Here is a 19,270-nt window from a genome sequence, read left to right on the forward strand (position 1 = left end):
GAGTGGTGGCCCCATGACCAGAAGGTCAGGGTTTTGAATCTACTGAACAGCTATCCTGAGGTACTCCTGAGCAAGGTACCGACCTTGGTGGCCAGCTCAATGGCAACTCAGTGCTTCACTGAGTGAATGGGGTAAATACAGAGAGGAATTTCCTCATGGGAATCAATAAAGTATACATTACTACATTGTGAGTGTGTGTGTGTGTGTGTGTGTGTGTGTGTGTGTGTGTGTAATTTTCCCAATACCTGTGAGTTTCAGAATGTTCTCCACTGAGATATAAAAATATGACCTTTTGGGAGTTCTTTTTAGTTTAGATTATAATTAATATTTCTATAATATTAATGATTTTTAGATGGGTAATTTCTTTGTCTTTTCATTTTGTTGTGACATTGGAATAAGTGGTGACTCATTGGGCGATCTATGCAAGCTGATTTGCAAGATAATGACATTCAAACCTTGGTGCTTCTGATCCTTCCTGAGATTTAAATTCTTGTAGGATATTTGACAGGGAGATTTGAACCTTATTTTGTTTAGACAAATTGGGATCATGGAAAATTATTAAATCTAGAAAAGACCAGCAATTCAATTGAATTGCGGTTGGACCAGCAATTCAAATAATCTTATACCGCTTTTAGTAATTGATTCTATCAGTAGAGCAAAAAGAGAACAGAAAGAGAGGACATCCTTGTCTAGTCCAAGTGTGAAGAGTGAAAGTTTGTGAAATTAACCCCTTGGTTGTGTCTGTGGCCATTTGTGAAGTATATGCCTTTATCTAATCAATAAATGATTAAAAGGATGTGCCCTGTGACATTTCCTGTTATGGAACGGCTGTGTGCAGACAGGAATAGGACCCAAAATGCAGACTCCGGAGACAGACGTGAACTCAAAAAACAGCTTTAACGCTGAACTCAAAGTAACAAACATTAACGCAGGCAGGAAAAACAAAATACACAGCATATGTGAGGATAGATAAGAGTAGATCGCGACACTGACGAACTGAAATACAGGGCTTAAATACACAGAGGGAGCAATCAGCGAATGGGCAACACGAGGGAGACACAGCTGGGGCAAATCAGGCCTAACGAGACAAGGGGAAGCAAAACCAGACGCATTAACATGAGACATGGACTTTCAAAGTAAAACAGGAAACATAACACAGACTCACAGGCAAGCACTATAACAAAGGGAACAGAGACGTGGGACCAGGGCAGACACAGACACTGACTGGACGTGGGGATACTGCAGACAGGGGAGACAGCAACTATGGAACACAGACAGAAAACCAGAACACTAAAACTCTAACCAAACCCTACCCAGAGAACCTAAACTAAGAATAATCCTAAAACCCATAAAGCAAAGCTAGAATATAATGAAATAACAAAACCAAAGAACCAAAAATACAAAACACTGGGTCGACGACCCAGGGACCCTAACATTTCCATACATACACAAATAGAGCCTCTATATCTAACCTTACCACTTATTTTGTAAGAAAGAAATCTTCAAATTCGAAAATATTGGTTGAAAATTAACACGTTCTCAAGACATTTCTCAAGCTATGACTTCTTAGCAACTACTTGTTAAGAGGATCGGATCAAAATCTTCCTTGTGGTATCAAAAATGGTATTGGTATTGAATTTAAAATACTAGCATTGTGACAACCCTAGTACACAACAGAATAATTTATGTTAAATGTTCAATTATCCATAACTTTGTAGAGAAACGAAAAAAAAAAAAATGTATTCAAAAAAAATCTTTTAAAAGGCTGTTTTAGAGGGGGGAAGAAAACAAAGTACTTTTAGCAGGAAATCAAGGTGGTAGTGCCTTAGAGTCTTCATCCAGAGCTTTTGTTTTGCCACAAAAGACATTTTTAGTTTATTTTTACATAGGCACAAGAATGTTACATGAACCAGGCAGCACATAGCCTAAGCTAGTCAGCAATGCCTGCTCATGTGTTATTAAATGTTTTAACTGTTACTGTTTTATCATTGTGGTGATAAATTCAAAACTCAGTCAGGCACTTGTTGGTTTTCATGAAGGCAATTAAACCCTAGTTTAACACAGTTCCAGGGACATTAAAGGTGGGCAAACATGTCAGTTCATGTCTCTTTACTTGAACTATTTCAAGAACCTTGGTTTGCTAATAACGTCTTCAACAAAATTAAACCGATGTCAATTAGAACTGACATCAGCTTTTATATATTATGGAAACACACACAAATACACACGCACAGCCATGACAAATGGCAGAAAATTGAAGTATCAGTCTTGCTGACAGGGTGTAGCGAGAGATGTCAGCACAGAAAAAACAAACAAAAAAAAAGACAAAATTAATGGTATGTTAGATCATGTCCATTTGTGTCATTACTGTTGTAATCAGCAAGACTGCTAATTAAGATGGTAACTGAATGGGGATGGTGGGTAGCTTTTCCTCACACCACTGCATTTTAAATGATTGTACACTGATTTTTTTTGACCAGGATATGTCCTTCAACGCACATATTAAACAAATATGTAAGACTGCGTTCTTCCACTTGCGCAACATCTCTAAAATTAGAAATATCCTGTCTCAGAGTGACGCTGAAAAACTAGTTCATGCATTTATTACTTCCAGGCTGGACTACTGCAATTCATTATTATCAGGATGTCCAAAAAACTCACTGAAAAGCCTTCAGCTAATCCAAAATGCTGCAGCAAGAGTCCTGACAGGGACTAGAAAGAGAGAGCATATTTCTCCTGTATTAGTTTCTCTTCATTGGCTTCCTGTTAAATCCAGAATTGAATTCAAAATCCTGCTCCTCACATACAAGGTCTTAAATAATCAGGCCCCATCTTATCTTAATGACCTTGTAGTACCATATCACCCTATTAGAGCACTTCGCTCCCGCTCTGCTGGCCTACTTGTTGTTCCTAGAGTATTTAAAAGTAGAATGGGAGGGAGAGCCTTCAGTTTTCCGGCCCCTCTTCTGTGGAACCAGCTTCCAGTTTGGATTCGGGAGACAGACACTATCTCTACTTTTAAGATTAGGCTTCAAACTTTCCTTTTTGCTAAAGCATATAGTTAGGACTGGACCAGGTGACCCTGAATCCTCCCTTAGTTATGCTGCAATAGATGTAGGCTGCCGGGGGATTCCCATGATGCATTGAGTTTTTCCTTTCCAGTCACCTTTCTTGCTCACTATGTATTAACAGACCTCTCTGTGTTGAATCATATCTGTTATGAACCTCTGTCTCTCTTCCACAGCATGTCTTTTATCCTGTCTTCCTTCTCTCACCCCAACCGGTCGCAGCAGATGGCCGCCCCTCCCTGAGCCTGGTTCTGCCGGAGGTTTCTTCCTGTTAAAAGGGAGTTTTTCCTTCCCACTGTCGCCAAAGTGCTTGCTCATAGGGGGTCATATGATTGTTGGGTTTTTTATCTGTATCTATGAAGCGCCTTGAGGAGACTTTTGTTGTGATTTGGCGCTATATAAATAAAATTGAATTGAATTGAATTGAATTGAATTGACACAACAGTGTCAGTACTAAATAATTTAATATTCTATAATTGTTATTTTTTCCAGTTACATTTACTTGTTTTAAATCAAACAGCTTGCAGAAACAAGGACTTTGTTTGCATTTTATACATTTGTGTGTTCTTAGTGGCACAAGGATGTTTTGTGTTAAATGCTATCAGTTTTCTGGGTAAGTAAAGACATTAACCTCTTAAGCCCCAAGCCTACCTGATCTCCTGCTTTTTGCCCCCGTATCAGGGGGCGTTGGGGCTTAAGAGGTTAAGTAATCTAAGTTCATTTGTTTAGTAAAACAAGTTCTTCCGCTGTTTGTGTGCTTTGTGCGAGTGTCATAATTTTTCCAAGAACGCAAGGAAGTTAGGTCATCCAGTTTATTTGTTTAGTAAAACAAGTCCTTCTCTTGTTGCTAGGAGAATATTGAAATAAACAGGACGCATTTAAAATCCCTGCTTGTAAGCACAGTTCTGAAAAGCTGTTCACACAACACAAATATTTAATTCTGCTCAGAAAATTCTGCCTCCTCCGTGAATCGCAACCTTATCGTGGTGGAGGGGTTTGTGTGTCCCAGGGATCCCAGGGGCTATGTTGTCTGGGGGCTTTTGCCCCCTGGTAGGGTCTCCCATGGCAAATTGGTCCTGGGTGAGGGACCAGACAAAGAGCGATTCAGAAGACCCTTATGAAAAGAACACCGAGGGAACAGTTTACCCTGCCCGGGATAGGGTTACCGGGGCCCCGCCCTGGAGCCAGGCGGTGCTGGAAGATGCTCCACCTGGAGACTCTGTTGTCCCGCTGGGAGACTTCAATGCTCATGTGGGTAACGACAGCGAGACCTGGAGGGGCGTGATTGGGAGGAATGGCCTCCCTGATCTGAACCCGAGCGGTGCTTTGTTATTGGACTTCTGTCATTCGATCCCTATACAACCGTTGCAAGAGCTTGGTTCGCATTGCCGGCAATAAGTCGGACTTGTTCCCGGTGGGTGATGGGCTCCGCCAGGGCTGCCCTTTGTCACCGGTTCTGTTCATAATTTTTATGGACAGGATTTCTAGGCGCAGCCAAGTGGCGGAGGGCTTTCGCTTTGGTGGCCTCAGAATCTCATCTCTGATTTTTGCGGATGATGTGGTTCTGTTGGCTTCATTGGGTGAGGGCCTCCAGCTCGCACTGGAGCGGTTCGCAGCCGAGTGTGAAGCAGCGGGAATGAGGATCAGCACCTCCAAATCTGAGGCCATGGTTCTCAGCCGGAAAAGGGTGGAGTGCCCACTCCGGGTCGGGGATGAGTTCCTGCCCCAAGTGGAGGAGTTCAAGTATCTCGGGGTCTTGTTCACGAGTGATGGGAGAAGGGAGCCGGAGAGCGACAGACGGATTGGGGCTGCAGCTGCAGTAATGCGGACACTGCACCGGTCCGTCGTGGTGAAGAGGGAGCTGAGTGTAAAAGCGAAGCTCTCAATTTACCGGTCGATCTACGTCCCTACCCTCACCTATGGCCACGAGCTGTGGGTAGTGACCGAAAGAACGAGATTGCGGATACAAGCGGCGGAAATGAGCTTCCCTCCGAAGGGTGGCTGGCCTCTCCCTTAGAGATAGGGTGAGAAGTTCGGCCATCCGGGAGAGTTCCCCCCAATCAACCTAAAAAAGAATTTTGAGCCATTCAACTGACATAATGGGCAGTAGTTGAATGTGTTCACTATGGTTTCACTGCTTTGTCTGATCCAGCTGCAAGATATAAAAAAAGTGTGATATTTTGAATTTTTCAGTATACATTTATAGATTGGCAATTTAATGTTTTAAACTTTTTTCCATGTAAGTAAGCTCTTGAGGCTATCACATTTAGCTTACCAAGGTCCTGGACTGTAGACCTTGTGAGAGGAGAATCCAACAATGTTACTGATGCTAAGATCCAAAGGTTTCAGAGTAAGTGCGCATGTGTCGACCAGCATGCACCCTGTTTCAGTTGCTCCTGCTTTTTCTCTTTACTTTAAATTTTTTCTACTTATTCCTTTAGCCTTTACTAAGTACTTCAAACATGTGGATCGAGAATGTTTTTTGTTCTCCTTGTTGCCACCGCGGAATGGGACCAAGGTGCACACAGTTGTTTACTCCAGAGATCAGCTGATCACCCTGATGCCAGCTGGCTTATCTGTCACAGAAGTACCAGCTGAAATCTGGAGGAAAACACACCATGGATGCAAAGGTGGAGGACAGACGGGGAGAAGGAAAGAAAAGGTGAGACAGCGAAGGCTTAAAGAGAGAAGGAAGTACAAGCTGCCATCTATTATAAATGGGGAATTTTCGGGTGCTAGCAAACAAGATGGACAAGCTAACAGTGCTAACAGTGCTAGCGTGGAGTTAGTGTTCAGGAATGGATCTTGGCCCCTAAGTTTCTGTGAAAGGAATGCTTAATGCTTCAGTATACCAAGATATTTTGGACAATTTCATGGAGGACAGTTTTGGTGTGGAAGACCATGAATGGCCTGCACAGAAGCCTGATCTCAACCTGATAGAACCCCTTTGGGATGCTTGTAGAAAGCATTCCTATAAGAGTTGAAGCTTCTATAGCTGCAGAGGGTGCAGGTAATAGAATTAAACCTAATAGAATAATTCATGGGATGTCACTCAAGTTTATATGTATGTGAAGGCGAATACATTTTGCAATATAGTGTACTTCAATCAAACTAACATCAACTGCATTTGAATAGGGCATTAAAAGTGATTATCAACCAAACAAAAACCAGGATATATTACTAGTTTCAATTTCCCATAAAATACTCATAGATGATTGTCTGATTATGTTTTTTGTATTATTTTAGGGTCTTATAATTTAAAGCACCTTGAGGCAACTGTTGTTGTGATTTGGCCAGACCGTTCCCATTCCAATGCGTAACATACAGATAATGTGTCATTTCTTGAGGCGTCACAGAAGAACGTGAAAGGTAACCTTTCGCGTCCCTAAGATGCGCGCCAGATTGTGGATGGAATCCAACAGAATGACGCTCCCAGCAGTAACACACGTTCCAGCCTTAAATTCCAGCCCTAACCTCACCTTAATTGTATTACATAGTATTTTCCAAAGCGATTGATGATGAGAAAGTAAAATAAATGTACATGTGTAGAGTCATTCCAAACCGTTCTCATGTTTCCAAACGTGTGGCATATGGGTGGGTTGGGTGGCCGAAAACGTAACATACGATGATTTGTCACATAGCATTGGCATGTTAAGTTTTGGGATGAGAATATGTTGGATTTGGCCCAATATAAAGAGATGGACAGTTTGTGGTTTATTCAGTGGTTTAACAAACTGCACTTATAAAACATAATCCCTAAGCAAAGAACCAATATTGTTCTTAAAACATGCAATTTTAAACTGAAACTTAGGTCAGTTGGGGACATTATCTGCTCTCAGTAGTGCCGATTCTCTCAGGTATTGTTTTGGTAGCGTTTAAGAGTTTGAGAACAAAGACTAAATATAAAAAAACATAGGCTTAGTGTAAGTACAAAATTATTATTATTATTATTATTATTATTATTATTAAGACGTCGGGAAGCACAGACTTCTTATAACAGGTCCTCGCCAAACTCCAGGACACTTTATTTTGGTTAATAATTAAACTAAATCCTGTGTAATAGTCACAAAATTGTTTTTCAGTTTAGCCAAATTCAGTTTAATTTATATAGCACCAAATCACAAAAACATGTGCCTTAAAAGTTTACGGGTGTGACCAACTGAGCCCAACAGGCCCAGTCACTCTCATTTCTACAAAGCTTGTTGGAAAAGAGATTGAATTATGCAAATATTTTGCTGGAGTGATGAACAAAATTTGGGTGACTGATCCCGTGTCCCTCATTTAAGAATACAGACATGAAGCACATGGTAATTTAGTAACACGCACACTTCCAAACCGAGAGCATTTCTTTATAGTCAGAGGACTGCACTAATCAAACAACTGACTGCACTGAGAATACTTTTACGCAGCCGTTTGTTAGATAATAGCAACTGGATTTATTTCAGGTAAGCACAAACACAACAGGACATTTGCTTTTGAAAAACACACACGTGGTATAGCTACAGATTTTTTTTGTATGTAATGTATTGCATTTATTTATTCAAAATGTTATATCTCTTGTTGGTAAAGTCATTTCAATACCGAGTAAAAAGTGTTCATATATTGATGTGTGTCATTACCTTAGTGGGGTATGTTTCTATGGGATTTCATATGGTTTCTAAACATATATATATGTATATATATATATATATATATATACATATACATATATGTATATATATATACATGTGTATATATATATATATAAAACACCCAGCACGCCCCTGCGGGCGGTTTATCCTTCAAGCTCGGGTCCTCTACCAGAGGCCTGGGAGCTTGAGGGTCCTGCGCAGTATCCTAGCTGTTCCCAGGACTGCGCTCTTCTGGACAGAGATCTCCGATGTTATTCCCGGGATCTGCTGGAGCCACTCGCCTAGCTTGGGAGTCACCGCACCTAGTGCTCCGATTACCGATATATATATATATATATATACACACACACATATACATATATATATATATATATATATATATATATATGTATATGTGTGTGTGTATATATATATATATATATATATATACACACACACATATACATATATATATATATATATATATATATATATATATATATAAGGGGTGTAACGATACTCGTATCGATATTGAACCGTTCGATACAGTGCTTTCGGTTCGGTACGCATATGTAACGAACAATACAAAATTTTTAATTTATTTTAACAACTTTCCTTCTGACGATGCTGTCTCTGTTGAGCGCTCAGTGGATCTGCGCTCGACAGTGCAGCCTAGGCGGAGGAGTCGAACGCAGATTCACTGAGCGCAGGGCAAGCTAGCGAGACAGAAGTTAAGCTCGTTGCAACATGGCAAATTGAACCTCCCCCACCCTCATTCAGATCTGGCGTTTGGAACTATTTTGGTTTTCATGTGAAGTATGACCCTGAAGGTAAGCGTGTCATGGACAAAAGTAAAACAGTATGTTGGATGTGCCACGCAATGCTCAATTACATTGGTGGGAACTAGTGTGTTAGCAGGTTAGCTCGTTAACGTGTTGGCCGTCCAGCCCCACACTCAGGGCGATCAGTAGCTCGTTAACAGAGATTTGCCGTGTTGTGGCATTAACGTCATTTCTGACAGCACTAGTGGGAACACAACGAATATGACTGCACATTTACTCCGACATCATCCTAGTGCAAAGACAAGTGGAAGCAGACAAAAACAACAAGCACGCATGCTACAAACTTTACCCGAGTCATTTAGACAGCCGTTAGCACATGATTCTCCTTATGGGGACCTGATATGTTTAATATGCTGCTGAGAATATAGCCCAGAAGAAGCGTAAAGTATAGCTTTTATTTTGGAAAGAGACATTTCTCTGTAATAAACTCTCTTTTCCAAAGATGAGTGATTCCTCAATCAGATATTATTATTTTTTATTACTTTGTTGTTTCAGCAACATTAAATTTAAAAACTGTACTTTTGAGTTAAAATATATATTTATAATTTTAATAAATGACAAATTAAAAAGGCATGAACATTTTTTTGTATCGAAAAAACATCGAACCGAACCGAACCGTGAATTTTGTGTATCGTTGCACCCCATATATATATATATATATATATATATATATATATATATATATATATATATATATGTGTGTGTGTGTATATATGTATGTATATATATATATATACATATATACATCTATCTTGCACACTTAGGCAGTATTATATATAGTATTTAATTTTAAATGAATAACCATTGGGCTATAAATACTAAACTGAAGTGCTTTTCTTTAATATTTTGTAATTACTTTATTTATTTTACTTTGCTCTTATTTTCATTGCAACACTTATTGTATCGGTCATTTTTTTACAGTAGAGCATTTCAACTCTTTGTCCCCGAACACTGAAAATAACACTGATATGCTGACACTTAATTCTTGGTGCAAGTGAGGCGTCCAAAATGATGAAAGGCATTGCAGTTATGATAGTCCTATCAGGTCAGTGTTATTTTTTTGTATAAATCTCTAAACTCCACATGTATTTTGGTGTGAATCCATGTCTGGGAGGGACAGCATTTAAAAATTAAATTAAAAAAATTATAATGTAATGTGTAATGTGTAAACTGTATATGTGAATTGAAAATGCTGATGAATTAATCAACCTCTGTTTTGACATATGTCAAATACTGTATGAAGTGTGCTGTAAAATATCTTTATTGTTAACACAGGACTGTGTTTCCTACCTGCATGTTTACCTCACATCTATCACCTTGTTAAAATTCCAATGACCTGGATTCAAGCTCAAAATTACTGCAAGAAGACATACACTGACCTGGCGACTGTACATAATGCTCAGGACCTTGCCGCACTCGGGGAAGTCATAGGATCATCAGGTTATATATGGTTTGGACTTCAACCTGACACAGAAGCATGGAAATGGTCTCTGGAGAACCAGGATCATGATGAAGGAGAGGCTGACTTCATGATGTGGAATAATGGGGAACCCAGTTATGGAATAAGCATCTACATGGCTTGTGTGGCAATGCTTCAAAATGGGAACTGGGATGACCAGTTGTGTGGAAACCTGTTACCATTCTACTGCTACAACAAAAGTAATGAAGACCAAACTATGAGTGTTATTATTATTACTATCAATTATTCCCTTTAAGGCTGTGTTTGCAGCTGTAAAAGAAATCGTTGCTGAACATTTTATATGTTATCAATGATCCAAACAAAAATTAACCTTAAAAGTCTCTTAGAGCTCATAAATGTGTCTCTTTTCACATCTTTAAAGGAAGGGACTAAAATACAAAGAAAAGATGAAAGGAAGGAAAAATGCACATGGTATTCATTTTCAGAATCACCATAAGCGATTCTATTTGTAACAGAGCCAGATCATTTGAAATTATATTTTAACTCTGCTATAGTCCTGGTTTAAATGACACAAATAAATAATTGCAGTTTTACACCATGCTGAGAAATTACAACATGGTTTCTATTACTTGTTTGGATATTTGTAATGACTTTGGAGTAAAACACTGTTCAAATGTTTTCAGACACATCAAGTTTCATCTTTGTGGGTGTGAGTAAGTCCTGGAGGGATGCTCAAAGCTACTGCAGGGACCACTACACTGACCTGGCCAGTGTGAGGAACCAATCTGAGAGTCAACAGCTGAAGGCAATTGCAACTTCCACTGCTTGGATCGGTCTTTACAGAAACTCCTGGAAGTGGTCAGATGGGAGCACACTTTCATTTACCAACTGGTTTTCCACTTCACCGTCCACGTTAGTGACAGCTTCTTGTGGTGCTTCATCCTCTGTGGACTGGGTCAACTCTAATTGTATGACTACCCGTAACTTTGCCTGTTTCACTGGTGAGTTCTCCTCTCAGTTTTTAAAAGCAATCTAATGTTCACAGAACTCGTTAATCCTTAATTGATACAATTCAGTTTTAATTTGTTTTGCTAACAGCTGTGTCTATGAGGAAGGTGTTGAAAGTGCAGCTGAAGACAACTAACACTGCTGTCGATATGGAGGGACTAAAAGAGAACATCTTGGAAAAGGTAATTATATCTGAGTGTGAACTAAAACTTCACCATTATAATAAAAAATGCTACATCTACTTCTGTTATTTCTATTTATTTCTATTACATTTCTGACAATATTTACAGCTATGGTTGACTGAAGTGAGATGTTTGTGTTTCACAGTTCAGTCAGAGATTAAATGAGCACAGCCCGAATGAAGAATTCAAGCTAAGATGGTTGAAGGAGCCTGACGGGAAGACCTTCAACAAGGACGATGAGAAAGAATTAGACAAGAGTTCTGGTCAGGATCAGCAGCAGATCGTATGCAATGCGACAGCGAGCCTAGATAAAGGCAATGGTTGAATTTTTTTCATGAGCTACACTTCACTGTTTAACATTTTAATTAAACAGGACTATAATTTCACTTTGTGCTCTAATGGGTACTTGACTGTTTAAATTTGGCTTGTGGAACAGGTGAAATATCATTCATAGTCTGATAGGTTCTGCTCAGCTGTACACAAATCCTTTTTTTGCATAGCTTGACAGCTGTGTCTTAAGAAACTTCATAGTTCATATGCTTACCTGTGTGTGTGCCTCACATGTATATCCTGTGAGTTTTCATCAATGTCACATCTTTGTTAACATATTGTGTGTAAGCTGGTATATTTTTCTCTGCTGTGCTGACCAATTTAGTTCAGTTTTGGTTGTTTGTCATTGTCTGTTCAGTGTAGCAGGTTCTGCAATTGTTTCAAGGGTGACATCCTATATATCAGTCAACTGTGACTTTAGTTATCAGTAGGAACAGGAACAGAAACAGCAGTTTCATGCCTGGTGTATTCATAGTCTAGAGTGCACTCTTTTTGTCTGTCCACTGTTGCCAGTCGGGATGACTGTTGGAATCCTACCACAAACCAAATAAATCATTCACTGTCTGTCTGATGAGGAAAATCCAGTGATGTCCAGTGATGGCGAGCCTCCCTGTGTGAGGCTCGCCATCACTGGACAATCCTCATGGAGCTCATAGCAGCCACTTGTGCTGATTTTGGCAGCTCTGCCTAACATTCATCTCACTATTGAGATGTTAGCCGATAACTTCTGAAACACTTTTGAAGAACTTTTACGAAGCTGCTAATCAAGACAGTGTCAGCGTTTTTCTTTTTAACTTCCAGTTTCTAGTAACAACACGCCATGCTAACGCACAACTTCCTGATCTCCAAAATAAACATCATCACTTATTGTAACAATAAAATAAAATAAATGAAAGAATGATTTTATAATTAAGTAAATCACTTACAAGTCTTACAGTTTAACAGATGTGTAACAGACGTGTGCAGATCAACAATGGATAATATATAGAGTGCAGGAGAGAGTATGAGCGTGCAGCGTTTAAAGCGTGGAAGTACTGACCTTACTTTGAGTTTGATTCCATAAAAAGTGAAAAAAAACAGTAGCGTCCGCTGTACACTGTGTGGGAAGAAAACCTCTTTTTACAGCAAGTAAACTTTTCAAGTAAGTTGACCAACACTGCTTCTCACAGTGTTCTCACATCTACGCCTTTCCTGCTAGTGTAGTGTACAATCCAGTGGAACCAGCTTCTAGTTTGGATTCTGTAGACAGACATCCTCTCTACTTTTAAGATTAGGCTGAAAACTTTCCTTTTTGACAAAGGAATACTGAATGTATGTGGTAAGTCAGTAACAATACATTCATTTATACAGTACAGTGTGCCTACAAAAGGTATTCCTTTTTTTTTTCCCTGTCCCGTTTGATTCTTTAGCCATCAGAATTACTGTCTGAAGGCCAAGAAAGATGCAATGGATTTACTTTACCAAGTGGATCATCACAGCCTTGATTGAATGTGGAGTACCTCAAGGATCAGTATTGGGTCCGAAAATATTTATTATGTATATAAATGATATTTGTAAAGTATCGAAGATACTAAAGTTTGTAATTTTTGCAGATGATACCAATATACTTTGTTCAGGTGCGGAATTTCAACAGGTTTTGGAGGTGATCACACAGGAGTTAAAGATATTAAAGAAGTGGTTTGATAGAAACAAATTGTCCTTAAATTTAAATAAAACAATTTATGTTATTCGGAAACTATAAAAAAAACATTAACATTGAAATTTGTGTTGATAATATATATCTAGAAAGGGTTAATGCCATAGAATTTCTTGGTGTGATCATTGATCATAAGGCCTGTTGGAAATCACACATCACATGTGAGGAGAAAGTTAGCACGGGGCATTGCTGTCTTGGGGAAAATAAAACAATTTCTAGATAGGAAAACATTGTATATGTTATATTGTGCTTGTCACGAGGCCGAGTGGCCTGTACTGAACAGGACTCGGGTGCAGAAACCCAGAGCAGAGACAGCAGATGATGTAACAATTTATTAGGCTTAAGTGCAAAAAACGTAGCAAAGAGAAAAAAAAAACAATAAGACGTGGAGTTTGACGAGGCGTGGTCTGGGAAACGTGGCTAGGGCGAGGGAATGAGGCCTGAGATGCAGAGTGGAGCTGAGCAGGGAACAGTCACACTGAAGAGAGAAGATAGTGGAGTTAGGGAGGTAGTGGAGGCAGCTCTGAAGTGGCAAGTTGTAAGAGTAGCAAATCTTACTTGCAGTAGGGGACATGGAGTGTTGAGAGGGGGGTGAAGGGAATCCAGGGGAGGCTGAGTGGCGTGGAAAAGCTGACCTTAGATCCGGGGCTTCAGATGGAGTGTGATGGCAGGAGGGCAGGCAGTAGTGATGTGTCCTGTGTGTCAAAGCGTCGAATCGTGTGTCAGGTAATCTCGGGGGCGTTTCTGTGAAGCGCGTATCGAGGCTTGCTTTGATTACATATGCAGTGACGTTCGAGGCCTCGCGGGCAGTCCGTACCACGTGACTGATTCAGGGACTGGTTCACCGGTTCGCGCCAGATTCGAAATAAAATGGTCCGAAAAACACAGCTGATTTCCCATCACACTGTGTTGTGGAATTGGATTACATACGTGTTACATAGTTACTTGAGCATTTCTTCTTCGATGGAACCAGCAAGGAAGAGATTTTTTATTTTATTTTATCTCTCCTAATAAAGTATGCACACAGTAATAAATATCACAAATGATAAGCACCATAATATAAATAAACAACACTACAGATCCTATAATCTGATTTCTGTCTTTTAGTTTATTAAAAAGTGAAGCGCCAAATACTAGTTTGTGTCATTATCCAGATGTACATAAGCATGATTACACAGGTACTACGAGCGGGTTTTGATTATTGATTAAAATCGATTCTAGCTTGGATAACATGATATCGATTCACTAAAATCCTGAATCGATTTTTAATATAAATATTACTAGATTTCAACCACCACCAAACAGCTAAAACAGTAAATGAGAGCAGGTACACCGATTCTGCACAAAGACGTAAACACAAAGCGCGGACCCGCTGACGCATCAGAATCAGTGAGATGTCGCCTTTCTCACCAGACAGCACGGACACGGTCGGGGCTGAAAGCCGACAGCTCACTGATTCTAATCTAAGGCATCTGCTGTGATGCTTACACATTAGATAAAGTCTCGAAAGTGTCAGCTTTCTTTTTATAGTTATAAAAATATGCAAATGTACTGATCTATGATCTGAATTATACTATTGACTGACTGTCTGAGGCTAACAGTTACACAATCATACCAAAACTCTGTCCTGATAGTTTCCACTTTCTCTTTTGTATCACACATACTGAGACAATATTCGGGATAAATAACCAAGAAAACAATTTATTTATTCAGTTTAGAGGTTTACACATCATTATAATCACAGAGCACGCTTCACTTGAATTGTCCACTTGATGGCGAAGTAGAGCAAATGAATCATCACAATGCTTCGAACCATGAGTCGACCAATTGGGTGGAAAGCTTCAGTTCATCATGAGGCTTCATCTCACCATCACTAGCAGGCAGGTGAGGCACAGAGAGATTTTCAAAATGATTGCTTGGTATCCTGAGTCCGGAGGTGGAGCGTGAGCCAAGGTGAATACAGCAACTGCAGCACAAGAGAGTCTTGTTAACAAGATAGATCACAGCATGAACTTGAAGTATAAGGGCCTGTTACCAACATGTGTTGATGACGAACTGGCAGTGAATGGACATCAACGTGTGGCTTAAATCCCTCTGGCTTGATTGCCTGCAATAGGCTCCAGGTGTGCAGGAGCTGGAGGAGTTGGCCCTGCCCAGGGGCAGATCCCAGGTAAGTTCAGGAGCCTTATGGAAATTCCAGCTACCCACCGCAGACCATGACAGTGCTTTGCTATTACCATACATGAGTTATTGTGTAGAGGTTTGGGGAAATACATATAAAAGTAATATTCAGACTATAATCATAATGCAGAAAAGGGCCATTAGACTAATAAATCAGGAGGGGTATAGGGCTCACACAAACGCACTCTTTATTAGGACGCAAGCTATAAAATTCCAGGATCTGGTGAAGTTTAAAACAGTGCAAGTAATATATAAGGCAAGGAAAGGGATGCTCCCAATCAAAATAAGTAAATGGTTCTTAGAAAGAGAAGGGAGTTATAATTTTAGAGGGAAGTGGAATTTAAAATTACAAAGAGGAAGAACAACATTGAAAACGATGTCTACTTCAATAGCGGGAGGAAATAACGGTCAGTAGTGATATAAACCAGTTTAAAATAAAACTCAGAAAAGAAATTTTAAATAAGTATAAGAATGAAGAAAATGCAATTAACCCAAGACAGCAGTCAAACTGATGTTTATTTTCTTCTGCAAATTAGCAAATCTAAATATAGTTTAGTTGAACATGAGAAAATATTGTTTTTGTGATGTTATGTTCTAAGTTGAAGGCGTTGTATACGTTTTTGTTGTTCAAATTTAGATGATGAGGATGTAAACCTGAGGGGGCTAAATAAGTATATACTTCTGCCTACTCCTTTTCAAACAACTGCATGGAATGATTTATGAAACGTTGGTGAATGTATATGTTTGAAATAAAAAAGAACTGAACTGAACTGATTGACCTTTGTTATTATTATTTATTTATTTTATTTTATTTTCAGTTGATACAGATGGACAGACATGACTGGGGGTTAGGAAAGGGAGAAAGAAAGAAAGAGAGGGAGGGAAAGAAAAACAGAAAGGGCACCTGGATCACCTGTTGAGAGAAGAAAAAAGAAAAAAGGCAGAAAACAAGCAAAAAAGAGAGCAACATAATAAACACAACACCATCACAATAATCTAGCTGAGTGTAAATAACAGTAAATACTAAATATTGAATTGTATTGAATTATTGAATATTGAATTATTGTGTAGCACGCAAGACCGACGATGTTCCCCTTTTTCCTTTGATGGAGACAAGCAGACCGCCCCCGGCGCTGCAGTAGCAGGGAGGCTCCGCATCCCAGACCCCACCCAGACAGCCCAAGACCCCATACCTGGTGTTGTTGCGTGTTGTTCTTAAGTGCATTTAAAACTCATGAAATGTTTTTTCTTACTAAGCATATAATCAGAGCTGGATCAGGTAACCCTAAATTTCCCCCTAAGGCTTCCCATGATGATGAATTGAACTCAAGATGGTGCAGGGCCTGTATGAGAACACTGATATAAAAGGGTGTACAATGGGAGTGAGAAATGGTTTTAAGCTGGATTACACTAGGGATCAGCTCTGAGCCCCTTCTTTTTTGCCGTGGTGATTGACAGGTAGACAGAGGAGGTCAAGCAATAGTCTTCATGGACAGGTAGAATGAATGAAAGTCAGTCGAAGCAAGAGAGAATGAATTTGAGCAAATGAGAAGGTGACAGGTGCAATAGTGAAACTGCAAGAAGCAGAGGTAGTGACGGAAGTTGGGTTTAAATATATGCGGTCAACCATGCAAAGCTAGATGAGTGTGGAGAGGAGTTTTGGGGTGAGCTGTAACAGAAGGGATAGCAGTAAGAGTCAAAGGGGCACTGAGAACTGCTGTGATAGATGGTTTGGAGAGAGTGGTACAAACATCTGTGTAATATGGTACGGTCTACCTTACAATATAAAGCATATTGAGGCAACTGTTGTTGTGATCAGAATCAGAATACTTTATTAATCCCGAAGGAAATTAGGGTTACAGCAGGCAGCACGCTAATGGCGCATGCGCACTTAAAAAGGAACCTTCTGACCAACTTTACACAAACATCACATTGGGGAGACATGTCAGAAAGGAAAATACATAACATGAGGTAAGAGGAGGAGAAAAAAAAACTCCACTCCGACTGAGCTCCAAGTGGGAGAACAGTTTGATAACAGAAAAAACACCTCAGCACAAAAAGCACATGACTATCAATAGACCATAGAAACACAAGACAAGCAACAGGGGCAGGTAAAGGGTAAGAGAGCCGGTGTAGACAGCACATCCGGTCCTGCAGCATGTCTGCGCTGGTCCAGTCGACTGCCATCTTCCCCGGTAGGGCACAAGCATCGAAGGCGTTTGGAAAGGGAGGGGGGATCAGTGTGTGCATATCAGTGTATGTGTGTGTGTGTGCGTGTCCAGAGTTCAGCTGAGACAGTGTCCTTCGCCCGCCAGGCTAAGTAAACAGTCTTCCAGCCAACCCAGGTGGCCTTGCATGGAATGGGGGGAACAGTCTAAACACAGTCGTTATCAGGGTGTTTTGTTCAGCTCCAGCCTTGAGGCCGCAGCTGGCGCTGGAGGGGTCTCCGCATGAAGTGATGATGGTTTTTATTTGGCACTGTATAAATAAAATTGAAGTGATTGAAAACAAACAAAAGTAAGGAAGCTGTTTCTGGCTCCCCCAGTCTACATGTTAAATATCCTTGGGCAAGATACTAACCCCAAGTCGCTCCATCAGAGTATGAATGCGAATGAATGTGTGAGAATGTTAGCTAGAGAACACTTAGAAAAAGCATAGAAGAAAGCACTTGTGCAAATGTGGCAGGTTATATAAAGCGCTTCGAGTGCTCGAGAGTAGAAAAGTGTTATAGAAGAATCAATCCATTTACCACTCTGCAAAGAACAGAGATAAAATTCTGAGGCCATTAAAGTGGAAGCCTTTTGCCAATTAGTTCCATCACAAATTCCTTTAAAATTATGAACAAAATTTGTGACAAAGAGAGCCCAAAGTCCAACACCCACCCCAAAAGAATACTTCATAGGACCTACTTGTCAACCTTGACACCTCAGAATTAGGGAGACATTGGGAGGGGGTCATATATATATATATACAAAAAATGTGAATTTTACAGTGTTTATTTATCGGGTAAAAAAAGTTAAATGTCGCCGTTATTACTGTCCAACCGAAACAGCGGGGATGTCCAGATTCAGGCTGCATCCCCCTGAGGGCTCGGCCTTCGTGGTCTACGTGGGCCGGGTCGTCCAAAAGCCGGATAGGCCGGAAGTGAGTGACTGTGAAATTGGACGGTCTAGTCTTCAGAATTACGTCACGAGCTCTCTCGGTGGAGTGAAACTCTGCCCTCTGATCCTTGCTATCTAAAATATGACCGTACACTGCCGTAAATTCTCGATCATCTCACATTTTTGTTTAATCGGTTTTCTGTTTGATGTTTATTCAGCTGTGTGAAAACCAAGGAGGAATCCACCCGAGGGATTAATAAAGTTAAATTTAATCTAATCTAATAACTTTAATCTCAGCCAAACCGATTCCCTCCCAAACAAATAAAACACTGAAAAAAGCCAAACTATAACGTTTTTAGGTTATCTAAGTGACTTATATATCATGTTTAACCTGAGTAATGCAAGACCACGGGGGTTTGAAAACGATGTGCTGGGACTTCGCTGTTCTTGCCAGTTCAGATAGTTGAAGTTTACACAACTACATTCTCTCCTGAAAATATCTTAAAAGTTTATTTTATGAACCAGAAAGAGTAATACAAGTAATATTAAAACTAAGTAGTTGCCATCATTGTTGGAAACTGGAATTGGCTGGGCTGCGCTATGAAACCAGGGATATGTTTTTTTAATTTTCTTGTCCGGGTGGAAAATAGGATGGAATTCGGGAGAATGGTGGCTCCGGGAGATTTTCAGGAGGGTCACTGAAATTCGGGATTCTCCCGGAAAAATCAGGAGGGTTGGCATGTATGTCTGACTTATTCCCAGCCATGCGGACTAAGCTCTTGCAATGTTTGTAGAGGAGAACTGGCTGACAGCCTGATTGCTGACTTATTTT

The 19,270-nt window shown here is 40.0% G+C and overlaps 1 protein-coding gene across 1 annotated transcript; it reads left to right on the plus strand.

Annotated features, from left to right (window-relative positions):
* The first annotated feature begins 3,684 nt into the window (after positions 1–3,684).
* LOC146520720 (putative C-type lectin domain family 20 member A) lies at positions 3,685–16,074 on the plus strand. Its single transcript, XM_085158084.1, has 6 exons — positions 3,685–5,730; positions 9,442–9,565; positions 9,796–10,179; positions 10,624–10,941; positions 11,039–11,130; positions 11,276–16,074. The coding sequence occupies exons 2-6, from the start codon at positions 9,529–9,531 to the stop codon at positions 11,453–11,455; spliced, it is 1,011 nt and encodes a 336-aa protein (XP_085014210.1). The 5' UTR covers positions 3,685–5,730; positions 9,442–9,528; the 3' UTR covers positions 11,456–16,074.
* Positions 16,075–19,270: the final 3,196 nt, after the last annotated feature.

The sequence above is a fragment of the Neolamprologus multifasciatus genome, chromosome 4, assembly GCF_963576455.1.
Source record: "Neolamprologus multifasciatus chromosome 4, fNeoMul1.2, whole genome shotgun sequence".
Lineage (NCBI taxonomy): Eukaryota > Metazoa > Chordata > Actinopteri > Cichliformes > Cichlidae > Neolamprologus > Neolamprologus multifasciatus.